Genomic DNA, 23,462 nt, shown 5'->3' with positions numbered 1-23,462 from the left:
CAAAAGACTAGTGATGCCATCTGTTATTGTCCAACTGTACTAATCTAATAAATAATCGACCAAATTTAGAATCCATTTAAACAGCAAATTCATATACAATACATTCACCCTTTAAAGCATTTATACCTGTAATCAATTACCCTCTACACATATAGATCTCTTTTAGCGTGCCATGCTTTAATAAATTTATGTATTTTTTGTTATGATTGCATGATGATATTCTTTTGCAATTAGACATACAACCGCGGCGCCAAAATGGACTATTCTTCGTTTCATTACTGGGAGCGTCTTAGCTAGTAAAATATTGACCTAGTATGTCTCCTTCCTTATGTTGATGAGGATTAAAGCCATACTAAGTGAAAACATATATTTCAAAAACTACTACACTGGAAAATAAGGTAACAGGCACATGCAAGCTTAAAGAATATATATAATTTAAAATCCCATGTAGTCCCATAAAATCCCAAACGTCTGCAGCTTTTTATCAGCAGGCCATAGCCATTATGGTCTCGTCAATTTTGGTTTACAAGAAAATTTAAATTTTTATTCCATTTATTACGAAATAAAAATATAACTTATAATGAACCTAACCTTAAGTAATAATAAAAAGTTTACAAAGAATTAATACTCGTACATTAAGAACAAGACGTTAATTTTTAAAAAATATACCGAGTAAATCAGCTGAAGACACGAAGTAAAATCGCGGGTAAGCCAAACGTTTCGTTTCGAGATAGTCGTTAAGAGCTTTCTCGCAGAGGTTCAGTTGTTTCATCAGTTCTTCAAGCTTGTCAAGTAGCCCCGGCTTGTTAGTTGCTTCCACTACATTCGGCGTGTTACCAATGTCTTTTAATAATTCCTGAAACGTATCTGTTTTTTATTATCCATTAATAATAATAATAATAATAAATAATAGTGTCATAGAGACCACGGGAGAACGTGGAGAGTAATCGAAACGGAGCGACCGATGCTCCCCCGGTTTGACCTAAGGCGCGGTATAGCGGTTTCGGTAGCACTACAACAAAGAAATTTTTATCTATGCTAGTATATGTGGATAATATAATGTGGATAGACTTCTATTCATTTATACTGCAGAGATATTTAAAATTCTAAAATAGTTTCTTCTAGTATAAAAATATCTGTTTTCTACAAAAAAGTTAACGTAAAAGTATATTTCAACAAAGAAACTATGCTACTTTCAACTAACTTTAACTAAACTTAACTAAATCAAACGATTTAACAATTTGGGAAAGCTTTAGTTTGTGCTAATTTAAAAAAAAATTAATAGCGGGAATAACTTTTAATGCTTTGCAATTATCTAAATCAGTGATTTCCAAAGTAGTCTATATCGACACCTAGGGGTCTGTGACAACCTGCAAGGGGTCTACGTCAGCGAAAAAAAATTTGGGGGTCCATGAAATGAAAACAAGGGTCCACGATAGTGGATCTCAACAAATACACTGATAGTACCTTTTTACTTACATCATACTATCTTATAACATCAAAACATTCACAATATTTATTAAAGTACCTATGAAGTATATATTTTATGTTATTTTATTTATAGTTTATTTTATGTTTATTTAATGTTACGTATATTTTACATAACAGATACAAAATTTTATTTTGAGTAGTTTTGATTTAAATTTAATTAATAAATTTATAAATTAACATGTTTTTACTTTAAGTTTTTAACACTTAACTTCACTACAGTTAGAAATTTACAGGAAATCAATATCAAGTAAGAGGGGGTCTACCAAACACGGAAAAACATGACAAGGGGTCTACGACACAAAAAAGTTTGGGGAGCTCTGATCTAAATTAAAAAAAAAAACACTCTCAGATCAAACCTTGAACGTCTTATCTATTCCATCAAATCGTTTAGAATCTTCCGGCAGCTGAGCGCGGATATCATCGGAGCCTACGAAAATGCTCTCAAGATACTGCCACTTGCGCTGAACATCGAACCACAGGGCAATGACCGCATCCGCAGTACCGAGTCGCTTTTGCCATATTGATGCCTCAGCTTCATAATATCCGATGAACTTTGATGACATCATCGTCTGCACTTGGTTCTGTAACAAGTATTTCATTAAGTTTACTTTATCTTGTTTTTATTTCAAATTAAACGTTGAAAAGTAGCTACTTTTTAACAATCGTCCTTTGAAAGTTTTTATTTGCATACAGAGCGATTGCTTATAGTTGTAAAAGCTTGTGTAAAAAAGTTGTGAAAAAAGGGATTAACGTATTTCAATTTAGTTCATTAGTGAGAAGATCATTTTTCAGCAAAAAGGTTTAAAGCTTTAACAATCTGTAACATATTTTTTTTCTTTTGCTATGCGACAGGTCGATAATTTCTAGCTGTAGAAAGTCTGCAGGGACAGATAGAAAACAATCATAAAAACAGAAACATGGCAACAACCAGAATTGTATACATGTACAGAGTGGTGGGTGTGAAAGCTTTATCCATTACTCGTCAAAAAACTTTGTAACTTATACACATACGAGTATTTTCCCTCGACCTGTTTAAACGTATAGGTTTGTAACATGTTTCATTGATTTATTTTTTCGAATGCAACAGTCCAATAACTAGCGATTGTATAAAAACTGCAGGGACATATAGTAAACAACAACTAATTTTATATTAATTTTGGAAGTGCTTTTTCTACTACACAATTTATTATTACGTTACTATATATATTAATTGACGACGAAGGCGCACTTATATATTCACCCCTATCGAGCTTTTACACCTGTAACCAATCACCTAATATATTGTAATGGACGATGGTCAAATTGCCTTATATAAGGAACTGTGAGTACAATCATTGTTTCTTAATACAAAACAAACCCTCATTGTAACTGGTATCAATACATATTACCCGTGACGGAAATATGACGAAATATTAAAAAAAAAGAAATGGTGCCTTTCAAGCAATTATGTATGATGGAAAATAGTTCTCATAAGAACATTGATGAAGTCATGGAGGTGATACGTACTTGATTATCTTCCAATGTTTCGATAAGCTCTTCACTAGCCTTTGGCAGTTTAAGCCCAGTTCGATCGTGCAACGTGTAATCGAATTCCATAATAGCCCAAGTCGCTTCCAACTCTCTAGAAATTAAATATAACCATTTCACTAGTATTCATAAATATGTGATATAAAAGCTACAAACTTTCTTAGAAAGAAAATTTCGTGAAGACAATATCGCGGTACATGGTCGATACATATAAATATCATATATAATATGTGCCTAACAATATTAATAAATATAAGAAGAACAGCTCGATACACATGGTTAATTAGAAATTCTGTTGTGAGCAACTTTTTACGGTATTACAAGACACTTCCATTTCATATCTCAGTATTATCGTTTAATAAGTTTGAGAAGTTTTTTTTACAACCACTCCTATGAAAGCGTAAAAGATTTCTAAGTGATAATAAACCTTAAGTGACCACGATAAGTAAACGCTAACCAGTCTGCAAAGCGTGGCGATTATTGTTTATCCTATGCCTTTCAGTAATCAGCTATGGGCTGAAACGACGACGACGAACACAATAAAAGCTATCCGAGTTTTTTGTACGCTCTTAGATCAGGGCGGGTTTGGAATCCTGGTACCTAGTCCGAAGGATGTCTTTATTAATGACCACAATCCGATTCCAGTTCTACCAAATTGGACTCTTTTAGCATTGTTCTTATGACATAAGTGGACACTAAATTATTTTATATGTATCGCATGAACAAACAAATTTAATGACCAAATCAATCATGCTTTCATTTTCGTACCATGTTCTACCCGTAGTAATATAATAACATGATATCCAGAGCTCTAAAATAAAAGATCCTACGTGGGTGAATGAAATCTATAGATATTTAATGACGTGAAAAAGTTAATTAGCAGCCTGTTTTTAAAAAACAAATTCTAAACAAGTACATACTTAAGAGTTTTCTCCATAGCAGCTTCTTTGACAGATTTATCGACAATAGTTTTAACTTCTTCTTCGTATTTATGAAGACTCAGTGCTAGAAGATCTGCTAATGTTGTGTCATCGTCTATATGGAATTTCACCTATAATAAAGGATAAACTTTAAAAGCTTCAACTTTAAAAAACGGTATAATATATAGTTTATTCTCGACACTTCTAAAAAAACAAAATTTGAAGCAAAATAATTATTTACATTATTTCTGAATCATTGTAACGTACCTTCAGGCGATCATATTAAACTACTTTAAGCTCTACTTCCTTGTGTCAAAAATTATATTCCTAATTAAACTAAAAATGTACTAATTAAAATATATGTGAGTTTAAAAGATAAATTCTGATAATATTATTGACTGTTTTGATAATTTTTGAGGCGATGAATCCTTAGTACATGGTTTTAACTGAAGACCCTGTTCTTTGATTTCTTTCAGTGAATACGTCTTATTCAGCTTTAAGAACTTATATGAATTGATCTGTGTTTCATCTATCTTGTGTCTTCTGAAATCTTGTGAATACTGTCCTTTATCTTCTGATTTTCCATTAATCTCCTTATTAATGTCGTCTTCAGAAAAAACGGTAGAGTCATCAAAATCTTCTATAGATTTAAAGTCATTTAAAATCTCTTCAATAGTAACAAATTTCTTTAATTCACATGATACTGTAGTAGAAAATGAAATGGGATGATGCTTTGTGTTGATGGACATGATAAAAGAGTGCGCAGCTCTCTAAATAAAAAAAAATGTTAATGTATATTTACACTATATATTTACAAAAATAATGAAGAATCTTCTAAAAATAATTACTTTTGTTGCCATCATTAATTCGATCCAATGCCTGTCTTTAATCGCCGGGTTCTGCAAGTCCGTCACAGCACGTAACGATGTCATCAAATTCTTTATAGTTGATTCAATGGCTAAATATGGATCCCTAGCAATAATTAAAATTAATATGACGTATGCATACATGTTTTAAACATAGGAAATAATTTTTAAGGAACTGTTTCATGCTTAACACGTTCACTGCGGCTTGAGGTCGATTCAGCCTCATGGTAAACTTTGCACTGGTGCGGCGCGTAAAACTCGTGTTTTCTCTCTAGTGCGGCGGCTGTTTACACTCAACCGTATAAGGTATGACAAAAACAAATATAGCTTTTTTTATGTCTGCGAAGCATTGACTCAATATTGTAAAAAAATTTTGATGAACATGAGGCAGAAAAGGCCTCAACCGCACCAGCTGAAAGTTCTTCAAAATTGGGCCCGCAGTGAACATGTTAACTTTAATACGTAGATAGATATGTGAAATCACCAATTAAAGTATTGTAGCACCCACACTAAGATCAACACGCAAGGCCTTGACCAACTTTGAATGAAATCGACTCCCGTTGAATAACCGTCTTGTTTAACACGGTATCAAGAAAGCTCCTTAACAAACGACGTATTTTGAGGATTACCACTGCAAGGTAATACCGTGTTCGCCAACGTCGCCACAACAAACGTCGTGCGACTTGATATGCCGCCTTAAAAACTTTTCGTGGTTTTATTCCCCTGGGTGTATTAATAGCCTTGTAATTTTGTCAAAGACAAGCATTCTGTGTGGGGCCATACGGTTTATTTTGCGTGTTTCATTTCAGTTATGATAGTTATCTTAACTTATTTTGTATCATGTTTAGAAAATCGTCATCTATACTACAAACAACCACATCAAAAATACCATATACGCACCATGTTCTCATATCTTTATCTAATTGTCGAAGATCCTTTGAGAAACGCTTACACTCTTGATCCATGCCATCGGCATCTATCTTCTTCCACGGTGATTTCTTCCAGAACTCAATGGTTCCCATTACTAGGTTATAATAATCCCAGAGTTGCTAAAAAATATATGATTTCACAATGAAAATGGTAATAACAGCCGACATAAATTATTGATTTACGTTAGAATATAGAAAATATCGTCACTGCATACCTTGATTAGTTTCAGTTCACGACGACACTGTTTTAAATTCTTCTCGTCTGGGGGTTGAATATCAAACAATCCACAAGAAATCTTCAAATGGTGCATACTGTTCTCAAAGCCGACAAGCTCTTTATGTACTGAGTCAATCTCTTTGTACGGATCCTTGCACAACTCGAGGAACATCTGTACGTTTCGAAATTAGATTTTCACAACCATTTATAATGAAGTGAACTACTCGTATTAACATATTATACTACTTCTACAAAGATTACCAATCAAAGCTTTAATGAATACTTTAGTCTTCCATCAAAATCATCTTTAAATGTTAAAAAATTATTTAATATCTTGTATTTTAACTAAACCCGTCTGTATTGTGTATTCGTTTTCATATTTATATAGGTGTTATAATATATTTATATAGTGTTATATATTACATCAAAAATTGTTAATATTAAAAAAAAGTTAATGTATTTTATACACCCCTGTCTTGTTCTTTCTGTTAATATAGCTACAAATCTTTACTTTTAAATAGCTCTATTGTAAAAAAAAATATTAATACGACGCCGCCATATTGAAGAAAAAATAGCAATTTGATAACTTTAACAGATTATTAACTAACTAACTAACTAACCTCCTTTTTGCAGAACTGGTCGCGGTACATATTCAGTCTCAAATTGAGCAAAGCGACACGTTTGGCAATCAATGCCGCCTGCGCCGCTTGTAACGGAGCTACGTTATTCTTCATCACCGTAGCAAGTTTCACCAGATTACGCCATTTCTCCGGCAGCATGTCCAGCTAAAATTCAAATACAAATTCACCATATACTGCACTATACTTTTTATTTATATTTTCTTTGTAATACTGGCAGGTGATACGTGGCATTTATCTAACATTACGTCAATTAAAAAGGCAAGATATCGAGGATATCTCTGACCATAAAAACTTACCAATGTGTACACAGTGTAGTGACGCCGTGCTAAGTCGTCCTTAGACGTCCGAAAGCATGCATTATTTAAGGCATATACAATTACATAAATAAATTAAATTAATTTCTAAATAGTGGTTAAAGGTTTATAAGAATGGCCGCCGTAAGAATTTAAAAAATAACCTAAATTCATAGTCAAATTCAAAAGATATCACCTCAGTGCTAACAAATACCTCAAACTTCATAATAACAGGCAAAGCAAACTCAGAAAATTTAAACATTATTTAGAAATTTTTGGGTCATAAATAGATAATTATAAAGAACATAATTTACATTCTTATATTTACGCTAATCATCATAATCATTTCAGCAGTTCCTCCATACTCCAATAGCATCGGTAGGAAGCGATAGTCCAATATTACTCATATTAAAAGTATGTATTAGTAAATTGTTTTCTACATTCTCGACATTTCGTTTTTGCAACACCTATGAAGATAGCTAGTAGATTGTTTAAAAAATCCATCGTATAGATCATATTATTACAAAAATAAAAAAATAGTACACAAGTGCAATTACTTGATCATAGGCCTCCTCGGAGAATTCAACACCGTACTCTTTGAGCATGTAGATAATGTCGCGTAACGGTTCGAACATTTGTTCTGTGCCGGCATCCTGTTTTGCTTTAACCTCGTTAAGTACTTGCATTACTTTTAGCAAACCTTCATAATCGTCTTCGCCCAACTCCACTGATAACTCCTTTACAGCGTATTCAATGAATTTCTCCAGCTCATCCAAGCTACAAGCGCAAGGCTATTAGAGTCAATATCACCAAAACTTAGTGAATAAGGAACTATTTATTCAGCCCCATAATTATTAGTTCATATTTATATTATGTTCACTATTAACAGATTTCTGCTCTTGTTCTGATTTATCCCACAACAAAATCTGATTTTTTTGTCGTAACTTTTGAAATATCTTTAATTATGGGTTAAATATAATAATAAAACATTATTATTATTAGTTCAAGATTGTATGTCTCAACTAAAAATAAAATTAATATCAAAAAATTTAAATAGCAACCTGGTGTGTACATGATCTTTCAAATTCTGTTTGTATAGATTACTCCATTTGCAGATTATGTTCATTATTGCTTGATTAAGACGTTTGAGATCAAGCTTCAGCCATCCATTGCAAAGGTACTCGCTAGGGAGAGCGGCCACTTCGTCATACATTGCGTTAAATTTATCAATCTGAGAAACCACAACAGTAGAAATGTTTAAGGTAATTGTTTCAAATGTTACATAAAGTAATGAGCGTAAAAATAAGTACACAAAATATGTCGTTTGTTTTGCATTGCAACAAAGGCCTTTTAAATTTCGACAAAGAAGGCTTCTATATATACATAAAATATCCTGTACAAGGTTATATGGGATACCTATACTAAAACCCCTTGATGAGAAGCGGCCGGTTCTCCTACGAAGTGTAGACTCAGTAAAGTGCCAAGACATCCGGTTGCAACTAAGTAAAAAACAAAGAGGCAAAAACTACCGATGCCAATCAAGAATACGACAAATTGCAGATGTTAAATTATATTTGTACAAAATATAATAAAATTTCTAGTAGCGGTATTACATCGATCTACGTCAGTTCTCGGGGATAATAAGACTAATTTAATTTACTCGTAACAACCATTCGTACCTCCTTTTGATACTCTTCGAGAGTAGGTTTCGCTGTAGGCGGGTCTTCACCATTTTCAAACCTATATTTATCGAATTCCTCCGGTGGAATAACTCGTCCATACATAAGGAAGTTATTTAGCACTTCTTGTCTATCTTCCATCCAGAGAGGCGTGTACTTTTCATATTTCTGATAATACGTTAAAACTTAAGTATTAAAATAAACAATTGCGAATAACTAAAATTTCTCGTTATAAAAAGTTGTATTGCAAAGTGGTCTGTACCTAAATTTGTATTGTACATAGTAACGAGGTGAATGCGAAAAAAAAATTAATATTTTTAAAGTTAAAAAAAGAACAGCGTCGTGCATTCTAATTCATATACCAATAATTCGATCTTGTAAACTAACTAAAGGTAAACGGTAAATGAATAGACACTAAATCAATATATACATTTTTAAAACCACTAACCCCTGCATACTGCAAAACGTCAGTGATGCTATTTTCAATTCTCTTCAAAATATCATGATAAAGATCGATCATGGCATCTTCATTTGCTATATCATCTAGAAATTCAAACATTGTGAGAAATTGAATAGTCGATGAAACCATTATGAAACTGCGAGTTACTAAATTATTTACCTTCATAAGATGCAATAGGTACAATTGGGTCAATTCGAGGAAACAGCGTGGCTTGCAGAAACATGTCTTTCATCATTTCGTTAAGAGTATCATAAACTCCGTAATTATCTTCGATTTCCAGCGACGGAGAGAAGACTATGTCTGTAATTTAAAAAAGCATGAACTGTATACTATTATGACTACTCATGAACAGTGACAGAGAGAACGTGACAAAACCGACTCACCAATAAAATAAGACCACTCAGTGTCAAAACATTAAAAAATAAATATTTTCAACGGTTACATTATAACAAGATTGGTGTATTATTATAATAGCAACAACGATTTCGGTAAAAATTTTTCTTGCGCTTGTGCGCATTATTGGGTAAATTAAAACAGGTGTAAAACCTTTGAAGATGTGATTGTATACTTCATTTGATTTCAATAAAAAGCTTTGAAGCTTATATCAATATCTCTAATCACCTGTATATTATGTTCATTTTGAAAATATGTGACATGCGTTTTTTTCAATTGGAATGCGATAAGACTATAATTTCTTGCAGTAAAAAGTCTACAGAGATTGATAAAAAATAATCTTTAATTTTAATATTTCGTAATTCGAAGTTTAAAAACGCTTTTCCTTTACGTAATTTCGTTTTTCATTATTTCTGATACCATAGATTTTTAGTTATACTTTCACCCATCAAAGCTTATAACACCTATCTCTAATCACTGTATCGATTTTTAACAATGTTAAAAATTACCACCCGGTTGTCTTAGATGTTGGTAATGTTCAAATTAGTGAAAAATGAAGGTAATAGTACCTGGATCTTTAAGCTCCGCTATGACCTGTACAAAGGCAACTCGTGGACCTTTTTCCAAATCAGTTTGCTTCTCGAAAAGATCCAAGCTCGCTTGTATTGCTTTCATTACTTGTGCCGAAACCTATAATGTAATTATAATACATTAAAAAACTATACGTTAAGATACACCGATTCCAAAATTAAACCTATTTTTCTTTTACTTCCTAAAATTGGCCAAAAATTTTTAAACAATATTCTGATTACTGAATTTAATATACCTGAACATTTTGTACATTTAACTTAATAAACACAAATTAGCAACATATTTTAAATCAAATCCATCATTAAATGATACTTAATTTTATTGTAAAACTCAGGGTAGATAAAACTGATAAGTAAATAAATCTGTATGTATTTTATTTTCTCATAAATGACAAACATTTCCAATAACTTGAATTTTATATGTTATGGCTAGCATGAGTTACATACTAATTGCTAGTTTAAGCGTAGAAATAACTAGATTTGACTTGTATTGTTCTGCAGAAAATATAAAAAAGAATTTAACAAAATATTGCTTAAAAGTTCATTATTTTAAACCAAATTACGCAGCAACCATTCATAAGAAATATTCTTTGTTTTATGCATAATTAAATTACGAGCGTTTGCCAGCCATTATTGATATCTATAGACCCAAGTTTGCACTTTCGTATCAAAAATCTATCTTAAATGTAAGGAACGAACTAATTTGAAACTCACAAGACTATCGACGTATTTTACATAAGCTGGCCAGCGTGCCGATCTAAACGCCTCCTCCTCCATTTCAATTCTTTCAGCTTCTATGTCGGCCAGCTCCTCCGGGTCCACCTCTTCTTCTTCCTCCGCTGGAGACTCAACTTCTTCACCTGAACCAATTTACACTTTAAATACGTCTACACTAATAAGTTGACACGATTACGTTAAGTTACCAATTTTGTCCAACCAATATATTAATTAAATACAATTATAACCATTTCTTTGCATCTCCAATAGAATTTCTCTCCTATAAATCATTATATCAGACATAATTTTATTGGATTTCTTCATTGATCCCTTTTGCTAGAGGTTGCGCGGAATGGTACCATGGCTCCACCAATATGTGAAGCATCGTTAGGGGATACTATGTTCGAATTAAGGCATAGCTACTAATATGATTTAATAACACATATATGGTATATCGCTGAGTCATAGACGTGAAATAGATTACACCTTGGGTAATTAAATACTAAATATCAACAATTACCTGCATCTCTCAATTCCTGCCGTTCTCTTTTAGCCGCCTCTTTTTCTTCTCGTTTCAATCGACGGGCCTCTCTTCTTTCAAACTTCACTCTTTCAATTTCCTCTTTCTCTTGTCTTTTTTCTTCTCTTATTAAACGCTTTTCTTCGCGTCTTTCCATTATTTCTTCCATTTTCTTTAGCCTTGCTAACTTTTCGTCTTCGTCGAGTAGAGTTTCGTCAACTTCCTCTAACTCCTCTTCCTCGGATTCAGACTAAAGAGGTTCCGAAGAAAATAACAATTATTTTCTTTTATAAGAATAAATTAATAAAGGAGCCCGTTATGCTCAAGATAGGCAATTGCATGATCAGTAGATAGTTTTGAAAGACAGTTCAAAAATGTATTAAAACAATTTTTACGTGTTTAATAATACACATCAAGTATTTATAACAATAGAATTAGAATTACCACTTCCTTTGCGACTTACAGATCACAATAGTAATTTCAAAATATATTTTAACAAAACATCCATGAATACCAAATATTCATTTGCATTGAAATCGGCATAAATTATTTTCATCAATTTTCCGTTACTAATGTACAGTGGCTCGCATACTTTAAAAACCACTGATAGTCGATTTAATTTTGTTACACTTTAAGGTCTTTCTATAGTTATATCTTAAATAATCTAGGTATTTAATTTATCTTAAAATATTCAATTGTTTTGTCGACTCGGTCTTAGTTAACTATGTTAGTAGTAATAATATTAATTGCGCATGTCATTGTATAGTTCAACATGATGTTACATTAGTGTACATATGTAGTCGGAAAAAAACATCATTACTTACCTCTTCTTCTTCTTGAATGTTGAAAAATAATTTATAATTGTCGACCAGAATTTTTTCAAATTCATCATGACTTGCAAGAATTCTATCTCGCCTATAACAAGAGAAATTTAAAATATGTTTAATCTAGTTAAGTTGCTAACAAAGAACGACGTCATTTAAATTGAACATAAATAAATGCAAAAGGGATGAATATTTAGCTTATTTGTCAGTGAAAAGCTTTAAATCTATAACGCTTATTTCCAAACACGCAGTATACTAAAAGAAATATTATAATTAGTTAGCACTGACTGATTACATTCGTTGAAAACGTATACTGTTAATAACTTCTGCAAAATTAAGAAAATCGATCAAAAACATTTCATTTATTTCAGCCAAAGATCACTGCCGGTCATAGGGCTTTGCCTATATTTTTTAATGGTATCTGTTGGAAGCTACATTCATCCAGTGTCTTGCAACTCACTCTAGTAGGCTGGTCTGTCCACCTTATGACGGTGATGACCAAAAAATTGCGCCTTAATCTATATTTACTAAGTATATTGGAGAGAAAAATATGGTGGAATATGAGAAACGCCGCAAAGGATCGCAACGCACCGCTATAATCACGGCAACTTTACCAAGAGAACTGAAAAAAATCTATCATCATTTGAGTCATAGATTCATTAGTCTATTCTGCATGTTATGTGTTCTGCTCAATGCTACTTCAACTGAATAATCCGCTGGAGTATGTACTTTTGTTTGTCTACAGATATCATTTTCGATTCGATCTCGTAAAGAAATCCCAAGCATAAACCTCTCCATGGATGATCGTTGAGCAACTATGTCCTTGCCAATGAGGTCAGAAAATGAAATGTGTAGGATTAGTACCGCTTTAATAAACGACGATGTCGCTCGTTAATGGCGAGCAGCTCGAGTCGTTCCGGGTTCTCTTTGCGCGAGTGAAGCGGCTGGTCGCCCCACGCCGCGATGTTGTCCAGCCCGCGACGCACATTCTGCTGAGCGGCCAACACGCGCTCCTGCAGAGTGTTGATTGCGGTGTACACCTCCGCCATCCAATCTGTGACTGAAGGGACAATTTTGCTAATGTCAGTAACTATATCTAATTATCCTTTTAAAATGATATCATTATTTAATTTTAATCGCACTAAAAACAACGTCTAACGCAGAACATATATCAAATAGTGTTTAACAAATCATATCAAACAAATGACATCCGTATGAGAGGTATGTGTCGATTAGCACGCTTGGCGTGTGCAGTTCTTTCTATTTAAAATTCTAATATGTAATCAATATAACATGTAATCTAATATGTATATTTTATTGCTATACTTATAACTAATTTAGGCTTTGCAATTGTTTTCCTTGTTAAGGACACGGTTATCCATTAAATATTGAGAACCTTTACCTGCCCTACAGCAGATATCTTCGAACTAATGTTCCTTAACTAACCAATGAAAGAGGACTGAAGTAATCCTCTATAGCCAAATTACTTTACACAAAATTAGTAGAGAAATCACAAATTAGGCCAAAAATAAAAGACAGCGCTACAGTGCGGTAAATCATCATTTTAAAGGTATATAATACTTCATACTAAAATATTATTTATTCTTACAACTCGTAATAACACCACTTATACTAATTATAATTAAGAGGGGTCGATACTTCGGGCCTTGTTTACATAATAATAGTCCACGTTTATTTCTACACCAGGAATATGGGAATCCATGACCTAAAGGAATGAATACTTACAATCATCGTTCCAGGTATATTCCTCCACTCCCCTACCCAGCAAAAGGTCAATGGCTGAAATCTCCTTTTCGATGAGTGCCACCTCAGTTTCATGGCTGCCTTCACGAATCGCGTTATACCAGGCGATCGCCCGATTCAGTCGATTTAGGTCGTACTGTATCATATTATTTACAATTACAAACAAATTCAAATTAGAGACACAGTTTTTTTTTTAAAGAAGCATCTAGTTATTAAGAAACGTGGTATAGCTTATGCATGTTTCAAAAGGTTACAACTTTTCTAATAACAAGGTATGGAAATACACATTTAGAACATAGAGAACCTATTACTATGATTTTGTAATCTCTTGTATATAGTGAAAATGAATCTTTATTTAAGTGCTACCGCAACCGCTGTACCACGATTTAGGAAAGAGAGGGGAGGATGCAACCGAAAAAAATGAGTATGAGCGTCCCCACCGTTGTTGCCTTGTCAGTTCTTCTTAGTAGGTGGCGCGTTACGAACTTAACACTTAAAGCTGACGATTGTAAAGAATTGTAATGATGTTACAATAAAGCTACTTTGACTTTTGACTCATACTTAGTTGACAGTTGAACATTCAATTAATGAAATGATTGTGTGAATTTGAAAATCCTAAGTTAAATTTCTACATGGATTGACTGATGTTTTCAATGATAATTTTGTTCCAGTGATAAATATAATGCTTTAATACTTAAAAAAATCTGGACTGTTAAATAATAAAAATTAAATTGTAAACATTGTTACCAACAAAAACAATATATTTTTGATTGTACGTAAATTTTTTTACAATTACAATGTGTTAATTTAATACATTAATATAAAACTATCAAAAAAATGCAAAGCTTATCCGATGTGTTCTCCATTGGCTGCAATACATTCCTTTAAACGTTGAGGCCCGTTAGCAATAGCGGTAAGAGTGCGTACCGCTATTGCTATTATTAAATTATTATTCTATGAGAAAATTCTTCACTGCCAATCGTGCATATTGCTTCAGGGGCTCCATGTTTTTATAATCCAGTGGATTAAGACCAAGACTAGATGACGGCCAGTCTTCAGCTCTGATGAAATCCGTAACCTTCGTTGCTAACCAAGATTGGGTGAATAAAGCTTTATGACCCGGCGCCGAGTCCTGATGAAAGTACCATTCTTCGTTATACAACATGGTGTTGTTATGGGGCACAACAAGAATGGTCCCTTGATACAATTTTGCAAGTGTTTTGATAACTTTTTCACGAAAGTATGGCTATTACTCCTTCAATGTTAACACTCCACCAAACCATCATCGACGTCGGATAATGCCCACGTTGTACACTGTTGACTAAACACGTCACTAAACACGTTGTACACTGGGAAACTTCTTTAGAGCTTTCATCATAAATACGGTTTTTTTTGTTTGTCAAAGTATTGCTCAGTTTAAAAAAAAAATCATCCGAATTTTTCTATTTACTTCCCAATGTGTATCGCTCAAGTAGTTGTTTTGGTTTTACCACCATATTCTTTTAAAATTATCTGTTAAGAAATAAACAGTGGTTCTCTTATAGGCGGCAATTTTTTAGTCATCTTTTAAATTACCTACGCGACATGATTCTAGGTGCTTTTGCTTTCAGCAGGATTCTTCGAATTCTTTCTCTTTCCGCATTAAACGCCTTTTTCTTGCGAATACTACGTGGACAACCAGATCTTCTTCTGTCCCAAATAGAGGAAGTTTCAATGAACATGTCAATAGCTCGGAGTACACACACGTTTAATTAATATCGAGAGTGTGGAGGATTTTAAAAATTATATTTGACACCATACTTACCTTACGTAATGCAATCAATCACAGCTTTTAGCGCAGGTTCTCTTTATCACGCACTTCATTTTAATATTACAAAATATTTCACAAAATTTTGTCACGAAAATAATAAAAGTATGAACAATCATGTTAAAATGACAGTTTTCAAAGGTAATATTTAGTTTATTTTTAATTATACCAGTATTTGTGGCCAGACTAAGTAAAAAAGTAGTGCACCCACCTGAAGCTTTTCATTACGCGCGTATAACTCCAAGCCGTCGGCCGGGATGCCTTGCTTATCTAAATACTTCAAGTACCGGATCTCGCGCAGTAACAACACCAACTGGGACAAAAGAGCAGACTTGTTATACTTTACACTCGTAACATAATAAAATAAACTTGTACAACGTTATATAAATAGAAATTCAATTCATAAATTAGAACAGAAAATTTATCTTTTCTGTATCCACAGTTTCCACAATTTATTCATTTACACTGGCCATTTGTGCCTAATAAGAAGAATGCTAGAAGAGCTTATTTTGATAGAAAGTACAATCAGATTAAGCTCTCCTATACTGGCATCCATTGCGTTAAAGCTACGAGGATACCAAACGCGTCTTAATCTGAGAAGAGCTCATAACAACGGGTTTTTTATTAAAAGTATTACAATAAAACACACATCACAACAAACACACATCAAACACACATCTTTTAGACATGTTTTTACAAATCTACAGAAACGGTACGAGTATTACAAACTGTACTCTATGTACTCTTTATGCAAATGAATTAAATTACCGCTGTAATAATTGACTTCTAAAATATTGGATTTTAAGTATACCTGATCGGCTGTTATATCGTTGAAACGTACCTCAGGACTGAAATTATTCCTCACAAAGGGCGGATCACGGTAGATGAGGTTCTTAACCAAATGTACTTTACAAATGTTGGGGACTGTGGCTGACCACTGCTTGAACTGTCTGTCTTCTACAACATTCAGGTAGCCAAGCATCTCGTTGTGCTTCTGTTTCATGTAAGTAGCGTAGTCACTGGTAATAATCCTGGATAATATATGTAATAAGCTCTTTATTAAACGAAGCAAAACTTCCCGATTTATAACACGGCTATGGTCACTACGTGTCTATTTTTGTGCCATTTACTAATATTGTTTTTAAAAAGCCTATGTAAAAGACTTATTTTTATTATGTGTGTAGACTTGATGCCATTTGCTACACATCTACAATTACGGTGTGTTCCATTGTTCTTACTTGGGTATAGTTTGTCGAATTATCAAAATAACTTGTCATGGTATTTTTTAAAAGTTTGAGTATGATTAATGCGCTTATAAACCTCAATAGTTTAAGAAATACGTACGGATCTTCAAACATAATGAAATCCTCCATCGGTACTTGAATTCTTCTCCTTAATTTGTAAACCCACCATATCATTCCACTAACTGGAGGGAGAAATGGATCTACCATCGGCCTTTGTGGACCCTTTGTCAATTTCTGAAATAACAAATAATATACTCATACTAAGTTTAATTTAATAAATCTAATAATATGAGTAAAGTAAGTTTAATGAATTTATGTTTCCAGTGACTAAAGAAAGCATACCGACATCTCTTCATCAAAGATTTCTTTAACATCATCTAAATTAGCATGCATCATGTCCAGAACCTTCGGCAGCTTAGGTTTTAACTCATTTTTAATGACTGGCCGATGAAAAAGGTCGCCGATTATTTGAAAAAACTGAAATAATTGTACCAACATTTTTCATTACAATTGTATCAAAAGTTAAAAAGTAAATACAGAACGGATCCCGCTCGGAGATGCTATCGCCAGCTTACGAAGCGCATCTAGGACGTCACTTTTAGAATTGCGTTCCCCTACCAAAAACAAGACCTTCCGAGTCGCAAGTGTTTAGGCTCTAGGCCCTAACTCTCACTAGCGTCAACCGGCTGAGGTATAACATGAGGATACTAGACATATTGTCAACCCCTTATCAGCGAACGACTACTGAGGAGGCTTAAGTGAGTATTAGTCTCACATAATCATTCTGTCCCCTTCTGGGCCATCTTGTTAATAATAAAGTCAGTCATGATGAGAACAGACTTGTGTTACTCTCATAGTTTTGTAGGGCTACAATAGTCTAATAGCTAAATAGAAGTGCCAAATTCTATATTTCATAAAATAAAGTAGATAAAAAATGAAACAAAATAAATGTGGTAAAACAAGAAACATACTTTAAAGAAATGTGACAAATTTTCGATTTCGTCCATGCTCTGTGAAAAAAGTGACGCTAGTCTCTTATCAACATCTTCAAGCACCAGCATATGCTTATCATAATCTGCTAAGAACGAGGGATCTTCCGGATCAGCTGGATCATATGTGATGTTGCCAATATTTTGATACTTTATCGTGTACTCATCAAGAACCTAAAACACCGAAGGATTATAAGAATTGAACGTGTAACGAATGACATATAAATACATATTACAGTACACAGAAATTCATACCTTCATGCATTCATTGCTAAGGTTTTTGCCTCGCAAACCAAAAAACTCAACTTTCTCCAACTTGAAAATCTCCACCGTGGCTTCCAATATAGATTCGATCATTGTGAGGCGTTTCATATAGGCTATAAAACGCATGAACACGCGGTCAAAGTCAAAAGACCACGGCACTGCCATCACTCCTCCCGGGAAGAACGAATTGACTTTCTCGCGGTTCATAGAGTATGTTTCACTGAAATAATTACGATTTATTTACTACGCAACTTGTGTAATAGAACTCAACTTGTGTAATAGAACTGAGTTAAACAGCATAAAGATCAACAAAAAATTAAAATTTAATTGTCCTAAATTAACAATATCAGTATCTGGTCATTATGAATAAATACAGTTAAATTTTCAAGTAATTTATTTTATTCATTGTGGCTACTGGCATATCATTTTACTTTTAAGATATGAAAATATTACAAAAATGATACGACAGACGATATGTGAAAAAATGGAGGCTATTGTTTTTCATGGTTTTCAATATAAACTTTAAATTAGATCCTTCCACACAATTTGTAGGTATGGCTAGTTGGCATCGAAAAAATACCTCTACATTTACATTTGGTATGTGCCTAGGTAAGCCCCCGATAGGTAGACCGTCGACATAGTAAAGGTCACCAGATAGATGCGGGCAGCTCGACCAGTGTCATTGTCACATTCTTAAGTCGAGACCTATGTCATGCAGTTGGCGTCAAACAGCTGACATGCTAAGGCACCGACATTTACAAAAAGTGTAGCGAAATAATTATTGTAATTCCATAGGTATTACTAGTCTCGACTATTACCATCATTTTATATTATCGAAAATTCTTGAAAAATATGTCTCGTATGAGTAATTTCTATTGTGTTACTTTCCAAGAAATAAATTATTCGTTATAACAAAACTTACATAAAATGATTAAGGATATCAAGTGCCTTTCTTATTTTTAATAACTGTTCATCTGGATCCCCTTGGAAAATAGACATTGGGTCGATGGAATTCGTACACTGCTGGATCACTAAGTTACAAACTTCTCGAAGCAATGCTACAAAAATAATGATTAAGTAGATGGAGGTTGCAGAAGACCGTATTGTCGGTAAGGGTAAAGGATAAGCCTTTATCACTTAGAATCAAATGTGTGTGTTAGATTACTACTGCAGCGTGGGTAGGTCCTCACTAAAAAGACCGACAGCATAGTAAGGATCACCGGAAGTAACTGGATACGGACAATGCTTATGTTTTGCAGTGGGTTAGCTGATAAGATATTAACGATTGAGATTATTGGAATAAAGCGACACGCCATTGCAAATTGAAAACAACAAATCATTCTTCTTGCCGTTCTTGTCCTTCGAGATTCAACAGTTATCAATTTGTTCATAAACTGTTCGGTTATCACAATACACAAAGTTTTTTGCAATGAGCTCGTGGCGTACCCAAATAACGAGATTTTTTCCAATGGCTGAACGGTTTTGTGGTAAATTTAAAATTGAAAATTGAGCGACCAGAACAAGGTGCATGTTTTACATAAAAAATTCGGCATGAAAACGCCCAAATAAACTTTATGCTACTCTAACTGAATAAGCGTTACAAAACTTTTTTGATAAATTAACATTTATTCGTTAGATTCACTCATTTTGACAGAAAAACAAATGTAATATAATTTTCAACACAATTGTAATGTTATCGAAACCAGCCAAGTATAAATAATACTACTTTTTACATAATTATACATACATTTTTTGCAAAAATGCTTTTCCTGACCTAATATATAAATATATTCTAGACATTTTAATTGAAATTGTATCCTATTTTATAGTTACTCACGTATTAGTTTCTCAACGTTGCAATAATATCTAGAGTTGCCCCAAAGCAGGCCGATACAATGGAACATCGGCCGAATTAAAGGCTTTGCGTCAATAAAGTCGGTGCCTTCAAATCCTTCAAACTGCTCTTGTAGAGGCTTCTGATAGACGTATATGTCTCGACATTCTACTATAGCTGTGTATGAAAAAGTTTATTGTTAAAATAAAACACAATTTGTTTTTGCCTTTAACAAACATTAGCTGATTCGCATTCAAAGCATCTCTTAAGACGGAACCTTGAAATTGTTAAGCTTAAATATCTTTACAGTAACTAAGCTCGCTGTTAGTGAACCTGAGAGTTCTTAAATCACTTAGGCGAAAACTCCATAAGTGGTGGGGCGAAAAGCGCATGAGAAAGGACCACAGCTTGGGCTGGATTTAGGAATGCCATTCAAGGGTACTCTTTCGGAAATCTAAATCAAAATCCTTTCAGTTCCTGAATACAAAAAAATAATAAACCATAGTTCATTAAAAAGACTAAACTCCTCAGTAAAATTAATTTTAAATTATTGTTATGGCACAATGACAAATAGATATATTTTTCAATCATCACTTTCATACCGTTAGTAAATCATTAAAACTGACAAAACTTTTTTTTACTTATTATACTCGCTTACGCAAACAAGCCGCTCTATTCATATAAAATAGTCACCGCCATTTGATAAGACCGGTCTCATTGAAAACAAGGCATAATCGTGTACCACAGGGGACGCCAATGCCTGATATACTAGATAGAACAGGTGCTAGAGATTGTTCCGCCACTTCACCCTGAACTAAGGGTTTCCGAAGTGGTAGTCGTATTATTAGCTAAGCAATAGCAACCGACCAAATCGAGGTTCGGACTCCATGGGTGCCCTTGTATCGGAATGCTAAGCAGGTATTATCGACGAACGACTGTCCAAACTGAGATACTCTTGTGGAGGCCATTGATCCTAATCACTACATGGCGCATCCTGATAACCTTACAATAATGGTAAAATAGTAGTATGTAGCGGCCCGAACTCAGGCTCCTTTCGGCGCCCTCTGAGCCCTGCTACTTCTAACCCGCGGAACCTTGTATTAGCGATTTGTGTATTAAATATATAATTACCGCGTAATGTTAACGATTGCTAACAAAATGTTAAAGGCATATAAAATTTTCTCTTACCAGCGACGACATTAGTGAGCATGCTTTTGAAGCAATCTAAGTACACGCTTTTCGTCATTTCGAGATAATGAGCCATGCGCTTGACCCGTGGGTCGCGTAGCTGCGCGTAGATACCCTCCAGGTTTCGGAGTCGGTGCGAATAGAACTCGAGATCGGCGATCGGTAGCGGCAGCTTCGTTTTCTTAAACACTACAAGCGAAAAAATGTTTATTTCCACGTAACATCCACCCTTATTTGCAGTTCTCGTTATGAGTTATCTACAGTGCAAAAAAAGTAAAGTAAAACTAAGGTGATAAAATCAAAGTAACATTTACTTATAACATTTTAGTTACAACAGTTTTTACTCCTTTGCTATGTGCACGTAAATATTTTGACATTTTTATTTTTTTCATGTTAATTCAAATTTTCATATCAAAACTATGTAATTCTACATATTAACCGATATACTGTGATCGCTAAAATAAATAACTATATTACTGTTCGATTAAAAATGTTTCACATATTCAATGCAACGTTTTTATTTAGATCTAGTTGCTTGGACAGACTTCGTACTGTCAGTTTGCCTGGAACTTTGGTTTTTGTTTTTACGTTTTTCGGAATCCAATATTACGAGTAAATAGATACGAAAAAATTAAATGTGGATACGAGTGAATATTTTTATTTATTCGTTTTGTTTTTTAACAAGGACATTTATATAATCTTAGAAGACGTGATAATGAACGTGAAAAAATTGAAGAGTTCTTTTTTCATTTTTTTATGTTTTTTAAAATTGTTACCAATATATACATAAATTGCAAAGTTACCTTTCGCAAATAGCAAATATTATTCTGACAAAAGCAATATGAATTTTTATAGTGCTTCTGTCAGTAATAATGGCTAAAAAATGGAATTTACAATAGTAATAACGTACAAGTAAATATTTACAATAGTAAAAAAACTACAATAAAGCCAAGTATTGCAAACATACCGATGTACGAATCCTCTTGGAGCAGGTCGTGAACCTGCTGCGCCCATTTAATTACAGCCCCTTCTATATTTGTCTTTAAGGCTAAATCAACGTCTTCACCGTCACTAAAAATAGGAATGGATTCCGAATTGATTATATTTATACGTATTCACTATTTACACTACAATAAACAAAAAGGTTTTTATTAAAATGCAGTTATGTTCATTTAAGGACTAGTGTAAACATTATACAAGTGAGATTAATTAAAGTATTAATGTAAATTCCATTCCATCCCATTTATAATATTTATATATATATATATATATATATATATATATATATATATATATATATATATCACTTTAAGTCCTTTACTTCATTTATTATCATATTTTTTTTACAGTAAGTATTGGTTACCTTTTCAGCCATATAACATCCACAGCAGGACATAGACCCTATAAATTTCTGATAAGTTCATACATACAGTAATGTTAGAGTCGCCCCTCATACTATATTTTGTAGCTATATTATTTATTTTAATATATATAATATATTAAATATAATATAAAGCTATATTATTTATTTTGTAGATTGTTTTTTGCATGAAAAATATATAATTCAAACCTTTCCTTTATCTTGGTTTCCGCGTAGTAAATGTTCTCCACGCCGGACGGCATCGGCAACATTACTTGACTAGACATCTCACCTTTAAGCTACAAAAAAACATTTAAATTAAAGTATATTCCATTAATTTAAAATATTATGATAAAACTTGTACAAGCAAATATACTTTTTTAAAATGTTTACGATACTTCTTTTTGTCACAAAATAAATCGCAGCGCGTTATTCTTTATTCAAAATAATCTATTTACTCTTGATACACTTTTTAAATGATGGATAATAACCGTTTAAATTAAAATACGAATGGAGAATACAAAATTGTAATTAACAGTAATATTTTAAATTATATAAAACCAGTGTAAACAATTGTGTTATTTCTATTCTTGTTCAACATGTGAAAATAAAACTAAAAGATTTCGATAACAAAATAAACTGAAAATTCTATAAACCTGATGCATCAAGTTCCTCAAGTCATTAACGTGTCGACGCATGTCTTGCTGCACAACTTTCGGCCAACCCTTCTGATTCTCCGGATTACAGAGTAACGGACCAATAACGTCATTTGCCATTACGGTGAGATCCATCAGCACGTTCCCCGATATCTCCCCGATAGTCAAAATCTAAAATTAAAAATATAGCATAACGAATACCATTACGTCATCTGGAATATTGACCACGTCACTGCAACTAGAAAAGACAATAGATGGCGCTTTAAGAACCTACGAAACAACTAAATAC

The 23,462-nt window shown here is 33.3% G+C and overlaps 1 protein-coding gene across 1 annotated transcript in view; it reads right to left on the bottom strand.

Annotated features, from left to right (window-relative positions):
• Positions 1-23,462, bottom strand: part of LOC137919923 (dynein beta chain, ciliary-like) — a 65,003-nt gene that overhangs the window by 36,919 nt on the left and 4,622 nt on the right. Inside the window, exons 4-34 of the mRNA XM_068763145.1 lie at positions 23,174-23,344; positions 22,728-22,816; positions 22,125-22,228; positions 21,158-21,346; positions 19,973-20,146; positions 19,058-19,193; positions 18,127-18,355; positions 17,854-18,045; positions 17,225-17,359; positions 16,983-17,116; positions 16,480-16,669; positions 15,850-15,951; positions 13,814-13,967; positions 12,932-13,127; positions 12,068-12,158; positions 11,244-11,493; positions 10,721-10,866; positions 9,986-10,106; positions 9,183-9,323; positions 9,012-9,106; positions 8,564-8,731; positions 7,946-8,115; positions 7,442-7,661; positions 6,571-6,735; positions 5,949-6,122; positions 5,705-5,853; positions 4,787-4,910; positions 3,939-4,069; positions 2,998-3,112; positions 1,848-2,072; positions 670-856 (exon numbers count right to left, since the gene is read on the bottom strand). Of these exons, the coding sequence (XP_068619246.1) occupies positions 670-856; positions 1,848-2,072; positions 2,998-3,112; positions 3,939-4,069; positions 4,787-4,910; positions 5,705-5,853; positions 5,949-6,122; positions 6,571-6,735; positions 7,442-7,661; positions 7,946-8,115; positions 8,564-8,731; positions 9,012-9,106; positions 9,183-9,323; positions 9,986-10,106; positions 10,721-10,866; positions 11,244-11,493; positions 12,068-12,158; positions 12,932-13,127; positions 13,814-13,967; positions 15,850-15,951; positions 16,480-16,669; positions 16,983-17,116; positions 17,225-17,359; positions 17,854-18,045; positions 18,127-18,355; positions 19,058-19,193; positions 19,973-20,146; positions 21,158-21,346; positions 22,125-22,228; positions 22,728-22,816; positions 23,174-23,344 (4,867 nt within the window). The remainder of the gene's footprint in view (positions 1-669; positions 857-1,847; positions 2,073-2,997; positions 3,113-3,938; positions 4,070-4,786; positions 4,911-5,704; positions 5,854-5,948; positions 6,123-6,570; positions 6,736-7,441; positions 7,662-7,945; positions 8,116-8,563; positions 8,732-9,011; positions 9,107-9,182; positions 9,324-9,985; positions 10,107-10,720; positions 10,867-11,243; positions 11,494-12,067; positions 12,159-12,931; positions 13,128-13,813; positions 13,968-15,849; positions 15,952-16,479; positions 16,670-16,982; positions 17,117-17,224; positions 17,360-17,853; positions 18,046-18,126; positions 18,356-19,057; positions 19,194-19,972; positions 20,147-21,157; positions 21,347-22,124; positions 22,229-22,727; positions 22,817-23,173; positions 23,345-23,462) is intronic.

This window comes from Battus philenor, unplaced genomic scaffold (assembly GCF_028537555.1).
Source record: "Battus philenor isolate CCGP_79_NKW_IND1 unplaced genomic scaffold, ilBatPhil1.0.hap1 SCAF_17, whole genome shotgun sequence".
Lineage (NCBI taxonomy): Eukaryota > Metazoa > Arthropoda > Insecta > Lepidoptera > Papilionidae > Battus > Battus philenor.
The sequence above is the reverse complement of the archived record's forward strand: the minus strand, read 5'-3'. Positions and strand labels throughout refer to the sequence as shown.